The 24,168-nt window shown below is 40.0% G+C and overlaps 2 protein-coding genes across 2 annotated transcripts; both read right to left on the bottom strand.

The window, feature by feature from the left end:
* Positions 1–1,925: 1,925 nt before the first annotated feature.
* kat2a (K(lysine) acetyltransferase 2A) lies at positions 1,926–9,915 on the bottom strand. Its single transcript, XM_070922782.1, has 18 exons — positions 9,691–9,915; positions 9,233–9,356; positions 8,923–9,068; positions 8,682–8,771; positions 8,202–8,383; positions 7,915–8,106; positions 7,632–7,738; positions 6,951–7,055; positions 6,611–6,747; positions 6,323–6,531; positions 6,127–6,253; positions 5,449–5,559; positions 5,219–5,362; positions 5,018–5,132; positions 4,903–4,939; positions 4,219–4,282; positions 4,044–4,128; positions 1,926–3,909 (listed from the first exon to the last, which is right to left on the bottom strand). Exons 1-18 carry the CDS (start codon positions 9,913–9,915, stop codon positions 3,716–3,718), a joined length of 2,394 nt encoding a protein of 797 aa, XP_070778883.1. The 3' UTR covers positions 1,926–3,715.
* A 1,810-nt stretch (positions 9,916–11,725) lies between these two features.
* Positions 11,726–22,783, bottom strand: rab5c (RAB5C, member RAS oncogene family). Its single transcript, XM_070922689.1, has 6 exons — positions 22,714–22,783; positions 16,356–16,713; positions 14,209–14,360; positions 13,869–13,991; positions 13,679–13,772; positions 11,726–13,272 (listed from the first exon to the last, which is right to left on the bottom strand). Exons 2-6 carry the CDS (start codon positions 16,519–16,521, stop codon positions 13,145–13,147), a joined length of 663 nt encoding a protein of 220 aa, XP_070778790.1. The 5' UTR covers positions 16,522–16,713; positions 22,714–22,783; the 3' UTR covers positions 11,726–13,144.
* Positions 22,784–24,168: the final 1,385 nt, after the last annotated feature.

Genomic DNA, 24,168 nt, shown 5'->3' with positions numbered 1-24,168 from the left:
GAAAACGTCCTCATTTTTTGCATGCACCCTAACTGGGCCCTACCGGTTGTTCTTCATTACATCAGGAAAGCAAAACCTACAGTTGCTTGTGTCGATGTAGGGAAACTACCATCCGGTTATTCAGCAACTTTTTGATTTCAGTTCAGTCATTGTTTTGCAGGAAGTAGGTCCAGTAAATCGTATGCCAAGCTAAACTTTGGAATTTGAGTGAAACTCTACAACGCATAATGGTAAACAATAAAGGACATAACAAGTATTACAACCTGATAAAAAGCAGATGTAAATCTGTAAATGTACAGATATGCAGCATAGAGTTTATGGAATTAGCTGACATTTTTCAACCTTTTTCAGAGTGATGAAGTAATGAAGAATAATATCTTGTAAATAGCTTCTGGAGCAACCAGAAGACCAACATTATCAGAAATAATTATAAAATCCGTAACCTGAATAAAAATTCGTTCAAGTTCTATACTTTGACATAACAATACATAATATTCAAATATTCCTGTCCGTATGTAGGCAGGATAGATACATGCTTAGGTTACAAATACATTCTCTACCTGTGTAAAAAGCTGAATTACCTCCTATATAAAAAGACTGGTGAAAGAAAAATCACAGGATAATGAAGAAGTACCAGATATACTACATTCAATACAATACATTCTGGGGTTATCCATACCCACACAGGGTGAATCACAAAAATTCACTAAGTATACATTTACAGTATTATCAGTAATTTGTCTGTTGAAGTGATTCACACAAGTTGCAGCCACTATGAGGTTTTAAATCTGGTTATATGAGACTGAGAAACAACTGTAAATTCCTGTGCATTGTGCCATCAGTAGGGGCCTACTGAGGGAGGCTCTGGAGGAACAACAGCTAGTCCTCAGCAGTGACTAGCAGGAAGCCTAAACTTCACTGACAATAAGTAAGTCTTTCACAAACCCTTTATAATCCTTTATTATAGCCATGGCTATTTATCTACGAGGCTTACTGTTGAGATGTTTTATTGAATCTGAAAAGAGAGAGGGGCCACCACAAACTTGTTTTGCATACAACTGCCTGCTTTTTTGTGACATAAGGAAAGCGAAACCTACGGCCTACTGCCACACACTCAAAAAAATGAGGTACTTTTTGGTACTAAAAAGAACATTTTACGCAGATGCACGTATTTAAGCACAGATGCACTTTGTGATCCGCTATTTAAGATACAAAGTATTTCCTGATAGTTTGAGGTACACATATGTACCAATTAGGCAGTTAATTAGTTAGTCAAAAGGCTTTTCTTCACCAACTCCAGTATTCTTTCAAAATGTCCACCAACATGAATGTAGCATCTAGTGAATGTAAACCCTGAATACTTACATGTCAGTGTGTACATTTGCAAGTTTAATCAGCGGTGAACGACATGGACAGACACCTTGCCATGCAAAAAATTTAAGACCTTTGAAGTGAAGCCGTCTTTGTTTTATCTATTATTTTTGTCCTCATACGACATCTATCATCTATTGGAGGGAAGCATCGATGGTCTAAGGATAGAGGGTGCTGTATGCTGTACAGGCTGTAAAGCCCTTTGAGGCAATTTGGACTATATAAAACAACAGAGTAAGCAAACTAGGTCACTAAAGTGGAGGCCTGTGACTTGAACACGTTTGTTCTGTTTCTTTATTATTCCTTTGTCTGTTTCAAATCTAGTCATGGCAATATCATGTGAAGTCACAACTGAAAAGTCGTCTTACAAGTCTTGTTTTTATTTTGTCGAGTTTGAAATCCCCGACATGTTGATTCAGTTCTGAGTCACAGTCAAGTGACTCAGGTTCACAACTGTCTGGTCGTATTCCCTTTATTTCAGTGTCACTAGTACTAGTTAGCACTAATACTAGTTGGTTCTTCCTCACAGTTTAGAAACCACCTGCACATTTAAGGATTGTTTATAAAAAAAAAAACTTTATTGTTATGAACGGTATTACAGTTACAGTAAATGGCATTAATACCATAACTAGAGACAGTAGCCATCCTCAAACAGGTGTAAGTTCACTCAGACTGACCTTTTTTAAGAAAATCTGAAATGCAGCATAGGTAGATTGAGGGAGAAGTATGCAATTGACAACCCTGAATAATGCAACACTGACATCACTTGAGTAATTCAAAGCTAGTCATGATTCAAGTACAAAATAAACACACACGCACACACACAAACACACATACACAAGTCAATGGAACATTCAACAAGCAGGCTCAACCAGCACTGGACAGCTACTTCCCATAAAAGAAGAGGATGCGTCTCAGGAAGCACTCCGTTTGACGCTGACCGCTGAACAAAGAAACGTTTTGCACATTTCAGTACATGTTTGTTACACTTTAAAAAAAAAAAAAAAGAGTTATTAGTTACTTATCAACATAAACTATCCAGTAAACGTGTGAACACCACAGACGTGTGGCTGTACATCAAATGGACTACTTAGCATATGTGCGTGGAAGTGAATACAGAGTCTAGCAACAGAACAAATCAATGCCAACAACTATAGTATCACACCTGCAAGCATGTAAAAGCTATACTAATATGACCTCATCCGAAATGGATTGGAACAAAACCAGTGGAAAATGGTGTGTTTATATTCATGATATTTACTGTACAAATAACTGTTATGTTGTTGTCAACATGAAAACAGTGTTTTCTTGAAGGCAACGATTGGGGAAATTATTTTGTTTAGCACAAAAGTGCTGGAAATTTGATGCCCAGTCCATCACCAGCAGTCTAGCAGTGTCTCAAACTACTCGAGAGTAGGCCTGCAACCAACAATGATCTGTTAATCTGAAATGTCATTTCAAAATCATTTTTAGAATAAAGAAGAATGTTAAATAATGTTCCTGAAGCCCAAATGATAGATTTGCCTTTATCTCTGACCAACAGTCAATAAATATCCTAAGATATTGAATATATACTGGAACGAAGAGGAAAAAAGCAACAAATCCTCACTTTTAGAAGGATATTGTGACAATATTTTAACTTTATTAATTGTATTCGATAAATTTTTCTCCATACGACGGATTAAATCGTTCCAAGACTACTCAAGAGTCAAAGCACTGCCCATCTTTTAGCGCCAAGTGTTTTAAGGACTTCACCACTCAAAGAACATTTGTCTTAAAACCCATGAAGATGACTGGGATGTTCAAGTGTCTGTCAGTAACGGAAGGCAACGTGGCTTTAGGTCCCAAGGTCCAGTTTTCTGCGAAAAGAACTCTACACTACAAATGCATCCGCTCGAGTGATGAGTTTTAAGCAAATTGGAATGAACAAATGTCATCAAATGTGACAAAACCAGGTCAATCGTACTATAAATAATGGTGCAAAGTGTGGCGTTGTTATAACTTGGACCTATAACTTTGGTACACTTAATGAAACATGTATATGCAGATTATTAACCCACTGTGTACTGGAAAAGAGAAAATGACAGAAGATAACTTCAAGAGGGAAGGTAATGCCATTTTGACACTTTGTAATGCTCAACTGACTCTGATATTTCCAAACAACCCTGTGTTATGTTTGTTCAAGTCCAACAATTCCCTTGTAAAATTTGTCAGACCATGTGCATACCCTTTTATTAACTCAGATATGACAATAACTAGAGATGTTTTCCTCGCAAACTACTCCCATCTTGGCGTACGGTAGCTGTGAAAGTCCATTAAAAGAAATTTGTAAATAATTCTGAGTTCATTTCTCGATCAGGCCTCCATCTTTTAATTTGAAGTAGAAGAACTTCTCCAAGGTGTTGGCACACTTGCAGTACTCGCTGTCTGGAGGGTTGTACTCGCGACAGTTGGTGATGATTCGCTGCAGGTCGGCGATGAAAAGCTTCTTGGTCACATAGTATCTATTCTTCAGTCTCTCCGTCATGGTCTTCAGGTCTGTGGGAACAATGAAGGAGAAGAGAACATGTGAATTAATGATAATTAAATGAACAGCTCGTGTGACGTTAGCGGGAACTCAACAGTGTAATCAGGAAGAAAACAAGCTGCTGTATAATCAAAGAGACGCTCACCGATGGGAAAGCGGATGATCTCGTAATAATCTGGAGCCTCCGATTTTTTCACTGGTTCCATGAAGGGCCAGGCATCAGGATGAGTCTGTTGAAGAGAAAGTCCTGATTAGTCTCTGTTCTGGTTTCTCCTGTGGGGTGAGTGTGTTCCCGTCTGGTGTCAACAGGTGACTCTTACCTTTATCTGGGCCAGGAGGTTCTTCAACATGTTGTATAACACGTCAGGATCCTTCACCTCTTTTCTGCAAAACGTGGAGTGAATCATGGGTAAAACATTGACTACATTTCAATAAGACTGCAGAAAAAAAGCTCTACATGAGATTGTGCACTGTAATCAGATTCATACTAAAAGGCAACACTCAGTAGCCAGACATTTTTTGGACCCAGAGGGGGGTGAACCTGAACTTCCTAAGAAAATGGAAAGCGGTTGCATTAGTTTTTATAGTTGTTTAATAAAAGTTTTATAGTTATTAAACTGTATTGGCAGGTTTTTAATTTTGCTGTTTGTTATATTTTACTGTTTAGTTTTATTTTGAAGTTTCTCTGTTAAGAGGGGCAGCGTCCTTTAGAGGCTGGCCATCTGTGTGTCTAGCTCTCATCGGAGAACTGACAAAGATTCAGCCCTCTTTCAGAGTAAGTATATACGCTGTGCAAATGAACCTGTTCAATGCAAAGTGTAACAAAAAATATTCAAGCCACGATGTGTAGAATCTGTAGATTTGTTTGGGTTTTTTTCTGGCGCCCCCCAGTGGTAATATCAAAATACACACTGGCAGACAGTAACAGCATCTTCGTTACATCAGAAAGAACACAAGCATCAACACTACAACACTGATTTAAATAATATATACTAAAAGCTTACCCTTTGTCCTTGTTACTGGGTTTCCAGCCTGTCTCTCCTGGACGAAACAGACTTGTAAGTAATATGACACTGTTTTGTTTTTTTAATATTCATTGTACACAAACCAAACACTCACTTATGCCTGGAATGCTCTCCACTGGAATCTGTCGTACACCCTCTTTGAAGCAGGTAAGACCTGGGTAAACCTTCCTGATCTGGGTCTGTTTCCTCTCAATCAGCTTCTTAATAATCTGTTATGACATTTAAGATTCATGTGACATCAAAAACACAAAAGATTCACAGCAGAACACGTTTCTGATCTCACAGCCTCACATACCTCCTTCTGTCTTTTAATAATATGAGAGAGCTCAGTGTAGGGGATTCTCGGGTTCAGCTCACACTCCATGAGGGTCGCTCCCTCGTAGTCTTTGATGTATCCCAGGTATCGACTCTTCGGCACTTTGATGTCTTTGGAAAAGCCCTAGGAGGAAAGAACAAATTACTGAGCGGACAAGATGTAGGGAGAGGACGGGGGCAGAGCTAATGTACAGGTCACATCTGCGGTACCTGCTTCTTGAAGTAGCCGATGGCGTACTCGTCAGCGTACGTGAGGAAATAGAGGATGTTGTGTTTGATGTGATACTCCTTCAGGTGGTTCATCAGGTGGGTGCCGTAGCCCTTACATTAAAAAGACCAGAGAAAAGACAATGTCAGAATACTATCTGATCTTTCCAGTGGCCACATTCACGAAGGATCTTCTCTTATGTACTAGGAATCCTCCGAAATGTTCCCAGCTAAGAGTTTTTCTTAAACAATTAATTTCATACAAGAAACAAAATTAATGATTGACTTAAGTGAAGTGTTGTATCTGAATTTGATATTTTTTTTCCAGTTAACCAAACAAGTACCATCTTTGATCTTTGATGGAGTGGTTCTACATGTAGCACCAATTTAGCTTAATTTCAGTCAGTTGTACTTAACTGCATTTTGGTTTGGTGAATTTTCTGACATCTGAGAAAAAACTGAAAAACTCGGCTGAACCGCTTTTTGTGTAGACGCGCCCTTAAACCAAACACACGGGCCCTGTAGTTTCTCATTGTTCTGCCTGCTACTTTTAGCCTTGGGATGTTTTGTAAATGTGGTCCCGGGTCATTAAGGAAGCAAAAAGGTGCTAAAGAAGCTGCCACAAATGAAAAGGTTAGTTAGGATATTTGGACTGCCACAAAGTAAATGGTTATTATGTACCTTAACTTGCTCATTGGATGTGACGGCACAGAAGACGATCTCCGTGAAGCCCTGAGTGGGAAACATCCTAAAACAGATGCCACCGATGACGCGACCATCTTTGATGAGGGCAAGGGTCTTGTGCTTCCTGTGAAAGATGGAGACATCAGAACAGGGCGCAGGCATCCGATGACGTGACACGAGAACATCTACTCACGGGTCAAACACCAGTCGCGTGATGTACTCTTTGGGCATGCGAGGTAATTGATGAGAGAAGACATTCTGCAGGCCGACCAGCCACATCAGGATCTTCTTGTTGGACTTCTGGGAAAGCGAGTTTCCAATGACGTGGAACTCTATGATTCCCCGCCTCTCCTCCAGCCTGGCAGTCTCGTCACGGGCAGCGTTTGGCGTCAGCAGATTAGTCTAAACATATACACCGTGAGTACTACAGTCTAAATTCACCACGTAATAAGACATGGCCACCTGAGGTTAAACTGCTCACCTCTGGTCCGAGCATAGCAGCAGGGTCAGTGATCGTCATCATGACTTCATTGACCAGCTCCATAGGAATATCTCCCATCACACGGATCCGCTTGGCATCCTCCAGGGTCATCGCCTCCGGAAGTTTACGCTTCTCTCCTGAACAGAGAGTGATTTTCAATAAGCATATTAACATTGAAGCCACAGGCGTTTGTTTGGTGCTTTACAGCGGCTCTCAATATTACACAATACTCCATTTAGTCATTTAACTGCACGAGAGATTTGTGAGGTGCCACCGTAGCTACTGAGGGTCTGGTAGAAAGGTAATGGAGGATCAAAGAAGCAGAGCAGCGCTCACAGACCTGTGATGGGCTCTGCACCTCCAGAGTCCATGCTGCCCAGAGAGGAGATGCTGCTCAGACCCTTGGGCAGAGCGGGGGAGCCGGACACAGCAGCCGGACTGATCACTGTAATGGAGAGACAGCCAGGTAATTAACTACAGACAATACAACAAGAATATATATAATAATATTATATGTGTGTGTGTGTGTGTGTGTAGCTATACAAGTATATTAATATTATGCACATTACATAAAGTATAGATACCACTTTATACTTCTGTATGACTCTTAACAAGTTATAATAGCACCACTAGACTCCACAGACCAATATACTGTAACGTATATATATTCTTTGATTTATTCTTTGTCTCATCTGTTCTGAATGCGTTTCCTACCCACTTAACATGTTTCTCTCTTCTGGGGATCAATAAAGTCTCTTTACCCCAAAACTGAATCATTTTTGAGATGGGATGTTTTCACTTTGGTTAGTCTCTCTGTTATTCAGTTGAACTTTGCACTTTGCATCTGTCTTTTAAAGTTGTGGTGAACTCCTGCTTGACAACAGCACGTTGTTTGTGGCTGTTATTATGAATACAGTCCAAAAGCTGAATCACAAGATGTTGTGATTTTATATAATTGTCTGGTCCCGTCCGACTAAAAACATCAAAGCTAAATGACCACCAGGCTGAACACCCGCCTCACCTGTCTGATGCCCCAGCTGTGTGCCGTCAGAGGCGGGCATGGTGAAGTCAGCCTCCCAGATCGGCGAATTCTCGCCGTAGATTTCCTCCTCCAGCATGGACAAGAACCTGATGACATTCAGCACAACATGTTATGTCAAAGCATGGAGATATATACATCATGCTCAGAAATACCAAAGCCTAGTACTGGGATAAAAGATGAAAAGGGGTGCTCCGTCGAATCCAAATATTTTTCAGCTGTCATTAAAACTCAAACACAATATTTCAAGAGAGTCTGCCCTTACTTGGGAAAGTGTGTCAGGATGAGTGTGCGTTTTTCTGGTAGCAGTTTGTCCTTCTCCACTCTGAACTTCTCCAGGAGCTGGCGTCGGGTCACAGTGAAGATGGACTTGAGCAAGCTGCGACCGAACACCTGAGTGGTTTCATAGCGCGGTAGGCTGTCGTTACTCTGGGGGACGTGGCAGTAGCACAGCCACCTGGGAGTCATGAGGAAAAGCACTGAGCATCAAACACAGAAATCTAACAAGTAAAACATGTACCTGCTTTCTTTAATAATAACACATCCACACACCTGGTGTAGTCCACTTTGTATGCTGTCCCATCGTCCTTCTGGGTGCGCTGGCGGTACTGTGTTGGTGTCTCCAGCTTCCAGTAATTTAGGCATAAGAGGAACATCTTTGACAGCTCAAACATGGTCTGCCTTTCCTTTGGTGCCAGGTGGCTGAATTTATACTGAACAAAATTCAAAACGCCCTTTGGAGGAAAAGGAAACAAAAGATCAAGAAAAAGAGGCAGAAGACAGAGAAAGGAGACAGTAACATGAATGTGTAATGTGACGATGCAGCATCTTGACACAAGTTTGTTTGTCCTCACAAATCCTTTTCCACATCTACACCAACACAAAACTATACAACACACAACAAGGACAGAAAGCACAACAAACATGAGAAGGATATCCATCTTCAGAGACAGTCAGTATAATCCTGTTACTTTTTCAGCTACTGCTAAACATCATACAATGACCTGTAGATGCTTTCAGTTTCATGCTCACCTGCTCGATGTTAGGCTTTTCAAAGGGTGGACTTCCCAGAGATCCCTCGACCACTGGCTGGCTCATCTGCAGGATGCATTTCCTCAGCAGCTGAGGGAAATACAGTAGACAAGAAGCACAATGAGGATTGTTGAATGACAACACGTTAAACTGCGCAAATGAATATCATGCATGTGGACTGACTGTTAATGGTATGTTTGTTTTACCTGTTACCACTAATATCAGATGCACACTTGCTTACCTTGAAAAGGTAGAAGTAGACCTGTTTGGTGTCAGTGTCCTCCTCTTTGTGTACAGACATAAAAAGGTTCTCCACATCCACCACCATCCCCAACAGCCTGTTAATCTCATCCTCAGACACGTTCTCCAAGTGGGACACATGATCAGCTGTAAGCAAGACATTCACTACGTCATAATTATGGCTGAATCAAAGTACAAACATATAAGGTGTCAACAACACTGGGAAACAACGAGTCTCTGGAATATAGCTTTATTTGCTATAGGGAGAAAGGCTGGAGTGTAGAGGAGTCTGTGTGGAGGTTAGTTTGTACCCAGAGCATGTCCACAGCTGCGGCACGGCTCGCTCAGGCTGGCTGCTTGCTGCTGCAGGTCCATTCGTGTGGCTGATGGAGGATTTGGGTTTTTCCATCCATTGCACTTGCATGTGTCACTAGCCTGAGAATAAGCAAAAGATGAACACCAAATAAAGCGACTTAAACAGTAACTCAACTGCTGCTTTTGCACGTCAGTGAATGACTAAACAGTTAACTTAAGCTAGCTGATGTGCATGCATCTTCAGAGATGCAATGTCAATAACTGGGAGACTGTTTAGCTAGCTAGCTAGCTAGCTACAAAAGTTAACAGTTACGTTAGGTTATTGCGTTAATTTGTTTATGTTTTTGTTTGCGGTGCCTTCACTGTGCTACCACTTGCTGCCCCACATACACTAATGTTAATACTACCGAAGAGTGCTTTGTTGTGGTGAACTTTGGCTAGCTAAGCTAGCTACCTTGCATGCGGAGAATACGCCAAGTTTCTCAAGCTTTTTCGCCCGTGGGAAAGCTCGGACTTGGGCTTTCTTCTGGCTTGCACGTTGTTGCTGGCTAAGTCCCGGTCTGGCTGGGTCACTATTCCCTGACCCGGAGCCTGTCGCGGCAGTACTGGACCCAGCTGACCCAGTAGACTGGGCTTGGAGAAGCCGGGGTTGCAAGGCCTGCGCCGCCGGGTCCGACATATCCACGCAGCTAGACTCTTCCTCTGCTCCCGTTTAGCTCATATGCTGCCTTCAAGTACTGTCGGCAAAATTGGACTTAAGAGGATCGCAGCAGTGTTTAGAAGTGGAAATTACGTTTTACACTAAAACAGAGGTGTTGAGAATATACACAAAGAATGCTAAGTGATTTTACGCTCGAAGCAGACTTTTCGACACAGTATCAACTTTTCAAAGCGAAAATATAGCAGCAAGATCCATCGACTACTCGCCGCTTTAATTGAATATTTTACTTTGAATGTCTTGACCGGAAGTTTCAGTATGCTATTATTTCTGCCTTGATGCTAGTGTTGTCTTCATGAGTGTTCACTGCCCTCTAGTGGTCACAGTGGGTAATGACACCTCTGGCTATATTAAAAAGCATTCACTGGTAAATTTAGTAATTGTGTACTGAGAGTTGATGGTTGCCATAAAAAAAAGTTGATTGTTCTCATGACAGCTTTTCTGCTCGGGATGGCAGTGTAGACAGTACTGATCACCTTTTACAGTATGTAATTTGTTATGTAATCTGTAATGTTAACCTTTAAAAGTAGCTGCCTACAATGCCTTTGGCTGTCTCAGTCGATGATCGTAACCCACACATTGGCTTCTACGTAACAGTAGTTCGTCTCCGTCTGCCTCCATGTCTGTTTTCTTCAATTTAAGCTTGTTTTATTTTCTATTTTGTTTAACTCTTTTAAAATCTATTTATACGCGTCACTCTCTATTTATGTGTTTCTTTTATATATTGACTTAATGCCTTTTACTCTCTTATGTACAGCACCTTAACCTGCCTTGTTGTTGAGCACTGATAGGTAGTAGGTAATGACAGTTGACTCGAGTATGTTCAAAATCGTGAGCGTTCACTGCCCTCCAGTGGTCACAGTCGTGAACTGCAACGCATTAAATTAGATTCGTCAGACTAGCGTCAATGCAAATATAATACCATACTACCACTTCCGGTCGTACCTTTTCAAAATAACGTCACTCTTTGAAGCGATCGGAAAACAACAACATGATCGTATGAATTACTTTTTAGTGGTTGCTGTTAAGTGGGAATGATACAGATTTTAATTCTGATTATTGATATTCTTTGGAGATATCAATAAGGGTGTTCGCAGTCATGGTATACATACATAATATGTTATATATAAAATCTTGATCATCATTTTGTTGTCAAACAATATTACACCATGTAATGCATTCGATTAAACAGCCCTGCAATAAATATTACCTTCTTTACTTACTTGTAGACATAATATTAGAGACACTCAATCTATTTCGGCTGTTTTTTTGTTTTGTTTTTTGGAAAGGTAATCACAAGTGTCGGTATATCTGCTTTGAACAGACTCAGTTGTATAATCTAAAGTAGTATTCAGCACAAAATAAGCCATGACTTAACTTGCAACACAGGTACTTCGTAATAACACAATCCTCGGGGTTACCAGCATAACAAGTGCACTTGCACAAGTCTCTCCTTTGGTGATAATTGTGGGTAATGTAGTTTTTGGGCACAAGTATTAAAAATCACATACATATACAAATGTCATTCTTCGGTTTCATTCTGTTTTTTACATTGAAGTCTAAATCTAAGTAAAAGGTTCTTTATTTTATTTAGATATATTTAATTTAGATAGTTCAGAATTAGTTTCATGTTGACCTTTTATATTGTCTGAACTCAGAGCAAAGGTGGTTTAAATAAAAGATAAACCAAAAGCAAATGTTCCACTGGTGGTTGTCTGAGTCATTAACATTTGGATACGGTGAAATGATTAAAACAGGCATACAGAAAAGATACCTTCCCCTTGTTTATTGGTAAAATTACATTTTTTTCCCTTCTTTCTCTACCCATGACCGCACCCTCCCCACCATCCCCACCATCCCCCACCTGGCAGCAGTGGCTGCTGTCCAGGTACTGTTGTGCTAGTTGTTGATGCCATAACAGGATGACAACACTGTTGAAAGCAATCCCTCCCTGATATCAAGAGTAAAAACAAAGAGAGAAAAGAAAAAGGAAAAGGAAGCCGACGATAACATCTCAATTCACAAAGATGATGAGACAGAACCAGTGCATTTAATACCATAGATCTCCAGAAAAAAAATTAAGACATAAAAAAAAAAAATCCATCACAAAATAATTAAGGTTAACAAAACATCATGTAGAGATTGGGAAGATATTGTTTTGACAATAACTACTGATTGATTATAAACTTGAAAAGTCTGATACAAATACAGCAATGTTGTCAATACACAGTTGTGATTTTGGTCAAGAAAACAAATCTTGCTTTATGTATTTGTCATTATACACTGATGATTCATAAACATTACATTAATGCTAAAATTACTTATGGGTGACAATGTTAATAAAGTACTATTTACTGTTTATGGTTTGATAACATAGATGGAGGATTGTAAAACCTTAAAGTTGAGGCTTTAAAATCATACTGAACAGCTTGTGTGAAAAGAAGTTGAAGTAATAATAATAATAGTGATAATAATAACAATGTAATAATTCAATCTACACAGCTCTATCAGGAAGGAAATATCTGTCCATTCCCGTTCTCCTGTTACGAACCTTCTCTCTTCATCTTTTCCAGGAAGCTGACCAGGAACAAGACAGAAAAGCGAAGGACTGCTGCATGCACCTGGAGTTTTGACAGTGTCATAAGACCATGATGGAAATACTTTAGAAATTTAAGGTGCGTGGGGAAGCAGGGGGTAGAAGAGAAAGGACAGGGCCAATCAGCCGCTTTATATTCCTTCCTGTTGTGTTATTTTTTTTTTTTTCCTCTACACAAATACAGAAACAAACGTGAGCAAGATGGCCTGATTAAGTGCCATTGGTAATGAATGATCTCTTCTTTTTTTTTTTCCTTCTTCCATGAATGGGACGTTTTTTTCCCCTCCTAAGGTGACGTCAAGTGTCCATCATCAATAGAGAGGTCATGGATGGGCAAGTCCCGGGTTAAAACATGATTCTGGGGTGGATTTCTTGGTCTGGTTCATCAGCTGAACCGTCGATGGGGTCTGGCAGTTTACTGGCCAGTGGACTCATTTGCCAAACAGTTAATTGGTGCTGTGTTGCTCATCGGGTGGTTGGTCTGACCATGGTTGGGTTTGACCAATGGGACATTGTTTGACAGCTGGCTAATATCTGGTCTGGTTGATCGTAGCTGTAGATTGGTTCGGATCAGCGGACTCATTGTCGTGTTAGTTAGTTCCCCCCCCCGCAGCACTGGCCACTCCTGCCCTGTGGCGCAGCTTCCTGCAGGTCCACTCCGCCTCTGGCTCGTCCACTGGTGCCCGCTCCACCCTGAGGCTCGTTCTTCGGAAGCTTCTTGGCTGTTTTGGGTTAGGAGTACAATCAATCAATTTCTGCAACAAATTACTAAATTCATTAATGATTATTCTGCCAATTATTTTCTTGATAGTTTTTTTATTTTCTAGAGCCCGAGGTGACCTCATCAAATGTCCAAAACCCAAAGATATTCGATTTACCGAAGTGCAAGACGAGGAAAAGAGCAAATAAACTGATTAGTCCATCAACAGATTTATAATCAGTTACTATTTTGATAATGGATTAATAATTTAAGTGATTTTTAAAGCAAAAATCACAAACATTATCTGCTTCCAGCTTCTGAAGTGTGAGGATTTGCTATACAGTAAAGTGAGTTTCTGATGATCAGATAAAATAAGGAATTTAAAGATGCCAACCTGAGAAAATTTACTGGGCATTTTTAGTTCTTACCTATAGCCATAAAAATCTCATTGACATTCATGGCAGTCTTGGCTGAAGTCTCCATGAAGAGCAAACTGTTGTCATCTGCATACACTTGTGCTTCCTAAACAAATAAATACAACAGAGCAATGTGCAAGTTGACAGCTTATATTCATTTAGTCAAGAATGTAAAAGACATGTAAACCTGTATTATATATACCTGGAAATCTACAGCTCTCTTGTTGGCCAGATCTGCTTTGTTTCCTGCCAGTGCAATAACAATGTTCGGGCTGGCTTGTCGCTGGAGCTCCTTCACCCAGTTCTTTGCACGTGTGAATGTATCCTTTAAAAGAAAACAAGTACAACATAAATGATCATAAGACGCAGTGCTTTTAAACTTTAAATGCCTGATACAGCTTTTACATGTTACATATGACTGTAAGAGATAAAAGATCAAAGGTCCGCAGCCGTTTGCAATTAAGCAATCATCAACCAAAGCTGGAAGACAAGAGTCAGCAAACAAATGACACGAGTCTCCTGTTACAGTCCATACAACTTACTGTGTTGGTGATATCGTAGACCACTATGGCGGCCTGGGCTCCCCTGTAGTACATGGGCGCCAAGCTGTGATACCGTTCCTGCCCTGCAGTGTCCCAGATCTCAAACTTGACCGTTGTATCATCCAAACATACCGTCTGTGTGAGGAAGGCAGCTGGAAAGAGAAGAACACACATCAGATTGAGCAGAAAATCACAGACCTGTTAACGGGGTTTAACATTTAAACTTCAAAATGCAGCGGTTGAGACTCTGATGAAACAAGGAGGAAAGTTACAAACTCATGGAACCATAAAAACGCAAAAAAGATGATTTGAATTAAATCTCGGGGAGGTATGGTGCTGTATGGACCATATCGTCCAGCGTTAGTGTAGCTGGAAATACAATCAGGTATACATTAAGAACATACTCTAGATACATAACAAGCAGGCATCACGGCATACAACTGGCTTACTCAGCCGACCGTCACATGACGGAGGAAACTGAGCGCTCACTTGCACAGCACATATTTTAAAGCTTTGTAATCTTTGACCAGGCGTGCAGCTGACCACAAGTTCAGTGGAATATAAAACATGCTGACTCGTTTTGAGTCTTTGGTGAGTGTAAGCACCGAGCTTCCTGTCCCGACATCCTAAAGCCTCAATACTCACAGGATGTAGGAAACATGGTGGAAATGTTGGTGCAACATGAAACAAAAAAGAAACGACACAGAAAGAAGTTCTGTTGCTAGTTAATACATTAATGTCTTACAATAATTAGCAAAGTCTACTAGTAAAGCTGTCTAATAAACTTGTTTCAGTTATTTTCTACTTTCACTAGTTCCTGCTCTTCCATTGTGATCACTGGCAGCTTCTCTCTGATTTACATCAATGTGCATGAATTGTCTTTGGGATTCGACTGTTGATCAAACAAAACAAGCAACCAGAAGACATCATCTCTCTGCAAAACACAGATTCACAATTTCTGGAGAATAAAATCAGCAGATTAATTGATCATGAAAATAATCGTTAGTTGCAGTTGAACTGGTTGGATGAAGAGTTGACAGTTTGTGTGAAAACTTCTCGCAGGCCGTCACGGGGACCTGAAGGTTAAGGTCAACTCTTCTGGTTGGAATCTGGCCAGGGACCTTTGTTGAATGTCATCTACCTCTCTGTCTGCCTCTCTTCTTCCATATATCGTCAGTTAAAAGGCAAAAATGCCTGGCATCGCCTTTGACCAACTGCTCAGGGTACGCATGGCGTACTTTTCTTATTTGTATGGAAGTTCAACATAAGTCTGGCTGCTGAAAAGCACCTGCACAGATGAAACAATTAGAACCACAAATATTTTGCACCAACTTTGTTCATTTTTCCGTAATATATTTTTGATTGATAAAATTCAGTGATTAATTATTAATGTCCTTATTAGTTACCTTACATGTTTTATTTCACTACAAACCTCCGCTGTGTGGGAGGCCAGTGGGGTTAATTAAATAATGAACAAGCAGCCCAGTCTCAGAAGTCAGCAGCTCCAGTGGAAACCTGTCACTGGACTGAGGATTTCCACTTAACATCCCAGTTAAAGTTAAGTTAAAAGTTTACTTATGTAGCCCTCTGGATGTAGTGTCCATGCTCTTAAAAAAACAACAGATTTAACCCCACCACTTTGCTAAATGTCAAAGTTAGACTTTAAAATGTAACAATACTCTGATCAGCTTCACTGATCTACAGGAGGTCCAGGAAATCCCCCTTGTTGTCTCAATTCCTTCCTGTAACTTCACTCCTCTGCTGCTTAAGAGCTGGTATTTACAGAGGACTATCTAAAGTCATTTTCTGCTCATTTCCAGCTCTTCATTGTCGAAAGACTTAAAGAAATGTAATCTGTGTCGGCAAAATCAATATACACGTCTGCCATGTGTGAGGAGCAGGGGAGAGGCAGGTGAACTGGTTCTGCCACTCCTTCTCCTGCACAAGCTCCGACAACAGAAAACATTAACACAGCAAGCCATTCCTCCGTACTGGCAAGGACATGTTTCTTTTTACTCCAGCACTCATTCTATGTCCACTGACACGTTGAAAAAGCTGAGTGTAAAAGCGATAACAAGAACAAGAGTGTTGCTTTTAAAACATGACAGAGCAGAGACAATCCCAGGAATCAAACACAAAACCCTCACCTCCGATGGTGCTCTCCTGGTACTCGTGGAACTGGCCTTTGACAAAGCGCAGCACCAAGCTGGACTTTCCCACCGCTGATTCCCCCAGCAGCACTAGCTTAAACTGGCAGATCTTGTTGCTTGCTGCAGTGCCGTTGGTCCGTGCTGGTCCGCCTCGCCCTGCCATAGCGCAGTGTTGAAAACTGGGAGAAAGACGAAGAAGAAGCCGGGAGAAGAGGGAGGAAGTCTGGTTGACTTTAGGCCTGGGCCTGGTGCAGGGGCTGGTGAGGGCTGGGTGAGGCTGAGCTAGACGGGGGGGGGTGAGTTCAGTTCAGGTAGGTAGATGAGCCAGAGGAAGAGGAGACCTCACCAGTGGGAGCTAGAAAACACAACATATTCAGTTTGTTACTCCAAACAGGCTTTCATTAAAACAACCACGTTATCTGTTGAATATTTAAGTCAGTTGAAACTCGAAGAGGCGTTTAATTAAAAAACAAACAGAGATGATTGTTGTTGGTCCTGCAGGCACTTGCCAATAAGAGTAATGACTCAAATAAAATATTGTGTAACTGTAAATTATATCAGCACTAAAGCTGTTGTTTTAGCCAAGATTATCAGACAATTTGAAGTTGAAGTTGTTGACACAGAAACCTGCATCACACTGGGGCTGGGCCTCCAGATAAAGACTTTATTATTTAACCATGTTTAGTATAAACAAGAGAACTCTCACATCTTATTTGAAGCCGTGTCCTCTGTCATGTTCCCACAGGGTGTCTTTTTTGACAAGGACATGGTGCACTATACACCATAAAATGAAATTCTTACTTTTGCTTCACTTCAGCCTAACTGCTTAAAAGAATACACAGAATAAATAAACATTTTAAAATAAATGAAGAAAAAATATATATGAAAATACACTCAGTTATAATATACAAATTAGGAATTTGCATTAAACGCCCTCCCCAAGCATAAGCTCGACACATTTGTTCCCGTGAGTCATCTCTTCATCAACAGATTTCTGGCCACAGTTTTAAACCACAACTATATGGTATTAAGATCTTTGTGGCTGTTGGCATGTAGCGACACAAAAAACAGATAATGAACTTAATATAAAACCTTGGCATTAATCAGCAAGTCAGAATTATTTATTTATTTATTTATTTATATATATATATATTTATATATATATATATTTATTTATATAGATTTTGGCCCAAACAAGTTTGCTTTATAGCAGCATACCAAGATGCCAAAATAAGCCAATGATTATTCTCTTTACTTCTGCCTGCTTTGCGTATCTGAAACCAAATCTTTTTTCAGTTGGTTGATACACATGAGGTCAGCCAGCTTCTGCTTGGTCAAAGGACAGGAAACACAACTCAGCTCAAAGCAGGAAGTGAAGATTGCAGAAGACATTTTACTGCTGAGCACATTAAAACTTGGGATAGCTTCAGCTTTGTCACTGGGACTTAATGCAGAGAGACAATGTATACTGAGGACAAGCAGGAGGTTAAACTATTCCTGAGTGAGAAGGGAAAAGTCAAGAGTAAGGAGAAGTGAAGTAAAGACGTCACTGCTGATAGTGTATAGAGATTAGTTGTGCCAGACTTTTTCTCAGCCTGTAGCTGAGTCTGGTTTAAGCTTCAGCATGTGACAAGAGATCACGGCTCTGTCCATAAAATATTCAGAACTGGCATGTTACATTTAACAGTGTACCAACCATGGTGCATATGTTCATTATATGAACTAATTTCTGCTGTGCATGTCTACTTCTACCATTATGTTTCGCAGCATTATTTTATTTCTAGAAATCCCAGGGCATCATGGGATATCAAGAAACATACAGTTTCTTTATGATTTTCCCCTTTTACTCAAAATAAGTTGGCTATAACACAGTGGCATTATATGTGTCATGATTAAGGAAATAATCTCAAACTTCAGCATGCAACCAAATCTGTTTCCTATTGATTTTAATAAGTGTGCATGGAGGTACAGCTGTATGCAACTACAGCAGACATCACCAGCAGTGCATAAAGGTCTCACTTGACTCTAACTAGTGGACACACACTATCACAAGGCCTGAAAGAGCAGAGGGAATCCTTCACAGCGGTAGCAGAGTTGGAGAAGGAATAAAGGCACTCTGTGCACTGGGTCAGTCAGTCTGTACTCATTTGATTGCAAGCAGCAGAGCTGATCTCTCACCTGTTCACATTCCTCACTGGAAGAAGCAAAGAGAGGGAGGGGGCGATAGACTGGGTTTGTGGAAACAGACCTACAAAACACCCTGACAAGCAAACGCCTAAAATTAAGTGCTTTTCTTGAAGAGAAGATGTCCAGAAGACTGAAACTTCAGGGACAATTAGCTGGAATTCAATTTTAGACAAAATATAAAAAGTTGTACATGCATGTTTTCTTTAACAAAAAAGTAAGCCTTCATCGCACTTTGCTGGCTCGGTGAAACTATTGATTTGGAAGGTTTGGATACGACAGGTGGGTAATATAGACCTATACCATCAACAGGAATTAGGACAACGTTTTATTATACAGCATAGTCACAGGGATATGGGGAAGGGATGTTTCAGAGACAAAGAGTAGCATACAGGAGGCAAAACAGATTGTATGTCTTGGGCTGAAGATAAATAGATACTGGCAACTATTAATAGGAAAATAAACAATTAGGCTATTACATCAAATTCTATACACACAGTGTGTTACCTGCTGATTGAAGATGTAGTAACTGTTCATGTAAAAGGTAGAAGTGGCTGTCTAGTTTGCAATCAGAGGCTCTTTGTTGCACTGAGACAGACCTGCTCACATCTTAAACAGCCTGCGACGGATGCTTTGATGGCATCCCTAATGGGCTCTGAAGACCTCCACAGGGAAGTGGGTCAGAGAGAGAGAGAGTGGGACATGGGTCAGAGAAAGGGGGAGGAGAGGAGGCAGGAAGAAAGTGCAAACTAGAGGGAGAGCTTGTGAAATATTCATCATGGCCTCCTGTACGCTCTGCTGCCAGCATGATATTAAAGCACTTAGCAGGGAGTGTAGTGCATTGAACACCTAAATATGAGAATGTGTGCACAAATTAAATACCTGTGTAGATACACAGAACTCTTTTATGGCAGTGCGTTTCAAATTCAAAACCTGTACGAAAAACGATGATAGTCCTATTAATAATTGCTGTTCACTTTCTGAAAGCATACACTGGCCTCCCACAGTCAAAAAACAATTCCCTTCCTCTTAAGACTTAACGATACTGATTGTTGTATTATTCATTAATGACAGTATGAAGTATAAAGGTTCATGTTCAAACATTCATTGTACTACCAACTTCAGCACAATGATTAGATCTGAGTTCCTGTTAACAGTTTCCTAGACTGTTTTAAGACTGCCAGTTTCAAAGAAAAGAAGCATTTTATATTGTATTTTGCATACAGTGTCCTATATGATATTTTGAGCAGTGTCTTTCGGGGGTCAGTCTGAAACTACTTTGGCACAAATATTTACACAAGTTTGAATTCCTCTCTTCATCCTCAGCATGAAAAAAAACATGGAAGTTTAAATGTAGTTTTCAACCCATAGTGCCAGTTTAGAGGCCTCAGTTCAACAACAATCAAATAAAGAAGAAAGAATACCTGGGAAATGTTTCCATTGCAGGCCATGCAATCTAAAATTGATATCAGGATAAGTTCTTCACAAGGAACTTCGCTATTGATTACAGAAAATAAATTAACAGTGCACCAACATGAGTGCAAAAATCTGAAGTCAGTCACAGATTCCATTTAAGGAGCAGTCCAACAACCTTTGTGGTTGGTGTCACTATTCCAGTTTCATGAAAACAAGCAGGGACTTGCCGCTCACTTCATTTGAAGGGTGGGGTCCTGGAAGAACTGGTGGTGTCTGATATGAGGGGCTGCATTGCCATCCTCCTTTTGTCTGTTATGCTAAATGGTCAGACTTTCGTCTGGAAGTAGTACATGTCCATGTTCAGTGAAACAATGTATCCAAGACCCACACACAACTGGCAAAAGGGGTGTTACATGTAACACAACAAACATATGAAAGCAGAACAATCCTTGAGATTTTCTAATGAAATGGAAAAGCTCTTCCTAGGTTAAGCCTTCTACTGTTCAAGTTTCTAATAAAGAATGGCTTTGGAGACAGTGACAGGGAAACTGGTGACATAACTCAGGAAAAGCAAACAGGACACTCATCACTAGCAGTTAGCAAGGCCAATAGGAAATCACAGGCACTTCCTTTTCTTGTGACTTCTGTGAAAAGCTCAGTACCCAAACAGAGAAATATAGTTATCCGTAGGCACAGCCAAAATCTGCACCTCCCTGTCAAATCACAGTAAAACAATTCAAAATTAACCAATTACTTTAAAAACCATTTATCATCTGAAACATAAATGTACAACAGAGGTTCTAAAAGGTACCAAGTTACATAACTGCTCCCCATATGAGATTGCTCTTACAGTATAGGCTGAGTCTTGCACAGTCTTTCCTGTCTAAACAAGACACAGGAAAAAAAATCGAAGTGCAAATACTGGTTTCCATACTAGTTGCAAAGAAAATAAAATCCTTTCTGCACCTCACAACTCACCAAATCACATAAAACAACCTTTGTCCCTTTTATGTTTTTGGTAAATGATCAAAACAAAAACTTCAAAATCTGCTCCTTTCAGCATTTATAAAAAATGCAAGTTATAGCATAGTTGATGTACAGTTGTGTACTCAGTTCATAATACACTTTAGGAGTATGAAATGAAATGAAAACACACTTCTAGGCCTAGTTGTACATTCAACAGTACTGACCAACAACTTTAGACAGTGCTGAAACACAGCCTGAGTAAAAAAAAAAAGAGGGGTGTCATTAATAAACCCAAACAAAAATAATAAGTATACTGATGGGGGATACATACACAGTCCTTCTATCAGGGCATGTTGGTAAAGATGTGTCACCACTTTAGAGGGACAAAGTCCATACACCATAAACACAAGAGCAAGTAACTGTGAATCCCTTCTCTGTCCCAAAGGTCCACACTCTGCTCCCCTTGTTAAGCCATAAACAGGAGCTATGAAGATACATGCATTTGTGAATGTATTTGCTGTTAAACATAAGGAGACACACGTGCAGACACATAACCCCAACAATGTAAATTAGCTGAATTACAACACAAATGCTGTCAGCAGTAATGACACATTTATGACACTTAATGCGATAGCACTGCTAAAAGTGCACCCTCCCTGGTATTTACTGGCCTGAGTGAGAAACTGTGAACCCTATCAACTACCTTAGTGCCTGTGTCAAAGATTCAAGGCAAACTTGTAAATTGATATATGCTAAAAATGCATCTAACATTACAACCATAAGAACATTACAAAACAGAGATAAAAACTGTCAAGCGACCCATTTTAAATGATATCTACTGTACTAGGGGAAAACTGTACTACTACCCAACTAGTGCATGCTACCAATGTTATCAATACAGTTGGAATCAAATCACATCTAAAATGTAAAAGACAGGTAGTTCAAATGTTTGCTTCTGCCTGGTAGCGACTAGCTTTAGTAGATTGATAAGCTGTCTTAACTAGCTAACACGTAAACGTAACACAATGCACAGGTTCGCTGTTTAATGTTATAAAAACAATTTATCAATTACCATAACGTAGCTAGCTAACCAAAATGTAAAATGAATGTAGCTATATTGGCTAGTAAAGGAAAGCTATAGTTAACGTTAGCTATGATAGCAGGTCAAAATAAAGGGACCGCCATCTGTAACTTGGATAGCATAACACGGACACTAGTAGTTGTGCCAAGCAGTCTGCCAACTTACTAGCAAACTTACGTCGACTAGCTAACGTCAGCTGTTGAAATTATCATTTATCTAGCATTAGCACTAGCCTGCTAGCGTGAATCGTCGACAAAAAACGAATGCTAAACTCTGGAAAGGAAAACTTGAATTCTGATAGCGTTAGCTTAGATTAGCAGCTATAGCCAAGTGACGAAAAACGTCAATAGACAACTTTCCTTTTTTTCGGCCCCACGTCGTCAGCTGTTTGACATTTGACAAACTCTGGGGCTCAGACTTGTTATTGTGTCTGCTGCTGGCATAAACACATGCCATATGTCTTGTCAGCAATGGTTGAGCCGAGGCTTTTTGGACATTTCATGTGGTCTCACAGGGCTAGAAGCTCGTAGCCTCTCTCGATCCAGTCTGATGGACATTTCGACCGTACCCGGACTTGGATGATCGGTTGAGCACAATTTGACAGAGGGTGTCTAAATACGGTTAACAGCTCGACGACAAAAAAGTCCAACATGCGTTCAGTCTTCCTCTTTACCCCGATCCTCTATAATTTCAAGTTATTTGACTTACAATACTTTTTCTTCTTTCGCTGGTCTCATCGGCAGCGGCTGTCTTCTTCTTCTTGGGCTCTGGCCTTCCCTTCCGGTTAGTGATTTTTCCGGGAACGTCCCACTTTTTGTCAGCGTCTGTCTGACCAATGGCAACAGCGGTCTGCACAAGACACCACTTTCTGCAGTACAGAGGGGGTGTGTGCACATTGATGACTTGCACCAAGTCATCAATAGGCCGTGAATGTAAATTCACAAGCTTCATTTAAACATAATAGAATTTTACGTCATAGAATTTAAAATAAAGCCTACAAACTTCAAACATTTTAAGTGTTGACATATCTTAAATAAAAGGATGTCTTCTTTTCAAAACCCAGATCCATGTTCAGTTGTTGTTTCTCACCTATCAGTTACTTCAATTAAGTTATATTTGTCATTCCAGGGTGCATGCACGCACCTTGTGTTTGTTTTCCTCACTATGTGGCTGCTGGGATTCAATTCCACATTTGCATGTTCTTGTTGGTTGTTCTTTGCTGCCAGACTACATATTGCTGGTGAACATGCACAACCAGAGAAAAACTAGCTGACTGATGGGGGAATCTATAACTCACTTTATTGAATTCTAACCAGGTTTTGAGTCTGAAAAACATTCACACTGGCAAGATTACATAATGAAGCATGTAGCCAAAAATAATGTGGATAATAGAGTGATAATGTAGAGAATCAGATAATAATCATGTTTCTTATGAACATAATGAACATAATGATTCGATATTCAAAGCTCTAATTTGTCTCTTGTACAATAATCTACTTTGCTTCCTTCAACCAAGTTCAACCAAGAAAATTAAAACTTCTATGTTATTTTGTGACCCCGTAAATCAAATAACATAATTTTGACAGAATGGGCCTTTTTGTTTTTTCTTTGTAAAATCATAATCAAAAAAGTAACTAGTAACTCCAGCTGTCAGGTAAATGTAATGGAGTAAAAAGTACAATATTTCCTTCTGAAATGTAGTGGAGTAGTATAAAGTATAAAGTAACATTAAATGGAAACAGTTAAGTACAAAATTAAGTGTATATTAAGTAGAGTACTTAGTTACTTTCCACCACTATTCAGGTGTGAAGGAGTGCAGGTGCATGACAATGAATTGCTGCATGACTATTTTGTAAGGTTTAAATGAAAAAAGAATCACATTCCCTCTAAAACTCCTCAACTTTCAAATGCACAAAGTGGTAATGCCCATAGTGAGACCCTGGTCTGGTGAGCGCTCATATGTTTTTTTATGAAAGCTGAAATAAAAATGTAGGACAAAAAATAATCAAAATAACACTGCAAATGTGCACTGCAAAATATTGTGATTTTCCTCATCAACTGTACAGTTGTACTTCAGGTTTGCATGTTCTGTTTATTAGACTTTTATCTCAGTTTCAAGGTGAATAATCGGATGAGTATCATATTCAGGTTTGTTCCTCTGTT

This window comes from Enoplosus armatus, chromosome 17 (assembly GCF_043641665.1).
Source record: "Enoplosus armatus isolate fEnoArm2 chromosome 17, fEnoArm2.hap1, whole genome shotgun sequence".
Lineage (NCBI taxonomy): Eukaryota > Metazoa > Chordata > Actinopteri > Centrarchiformes > Enoplosidae > Enoplosus > Enoplosus armatus.
This window is presented reverse-complemented; position numbering and strand designations above follow the sequence as displayed.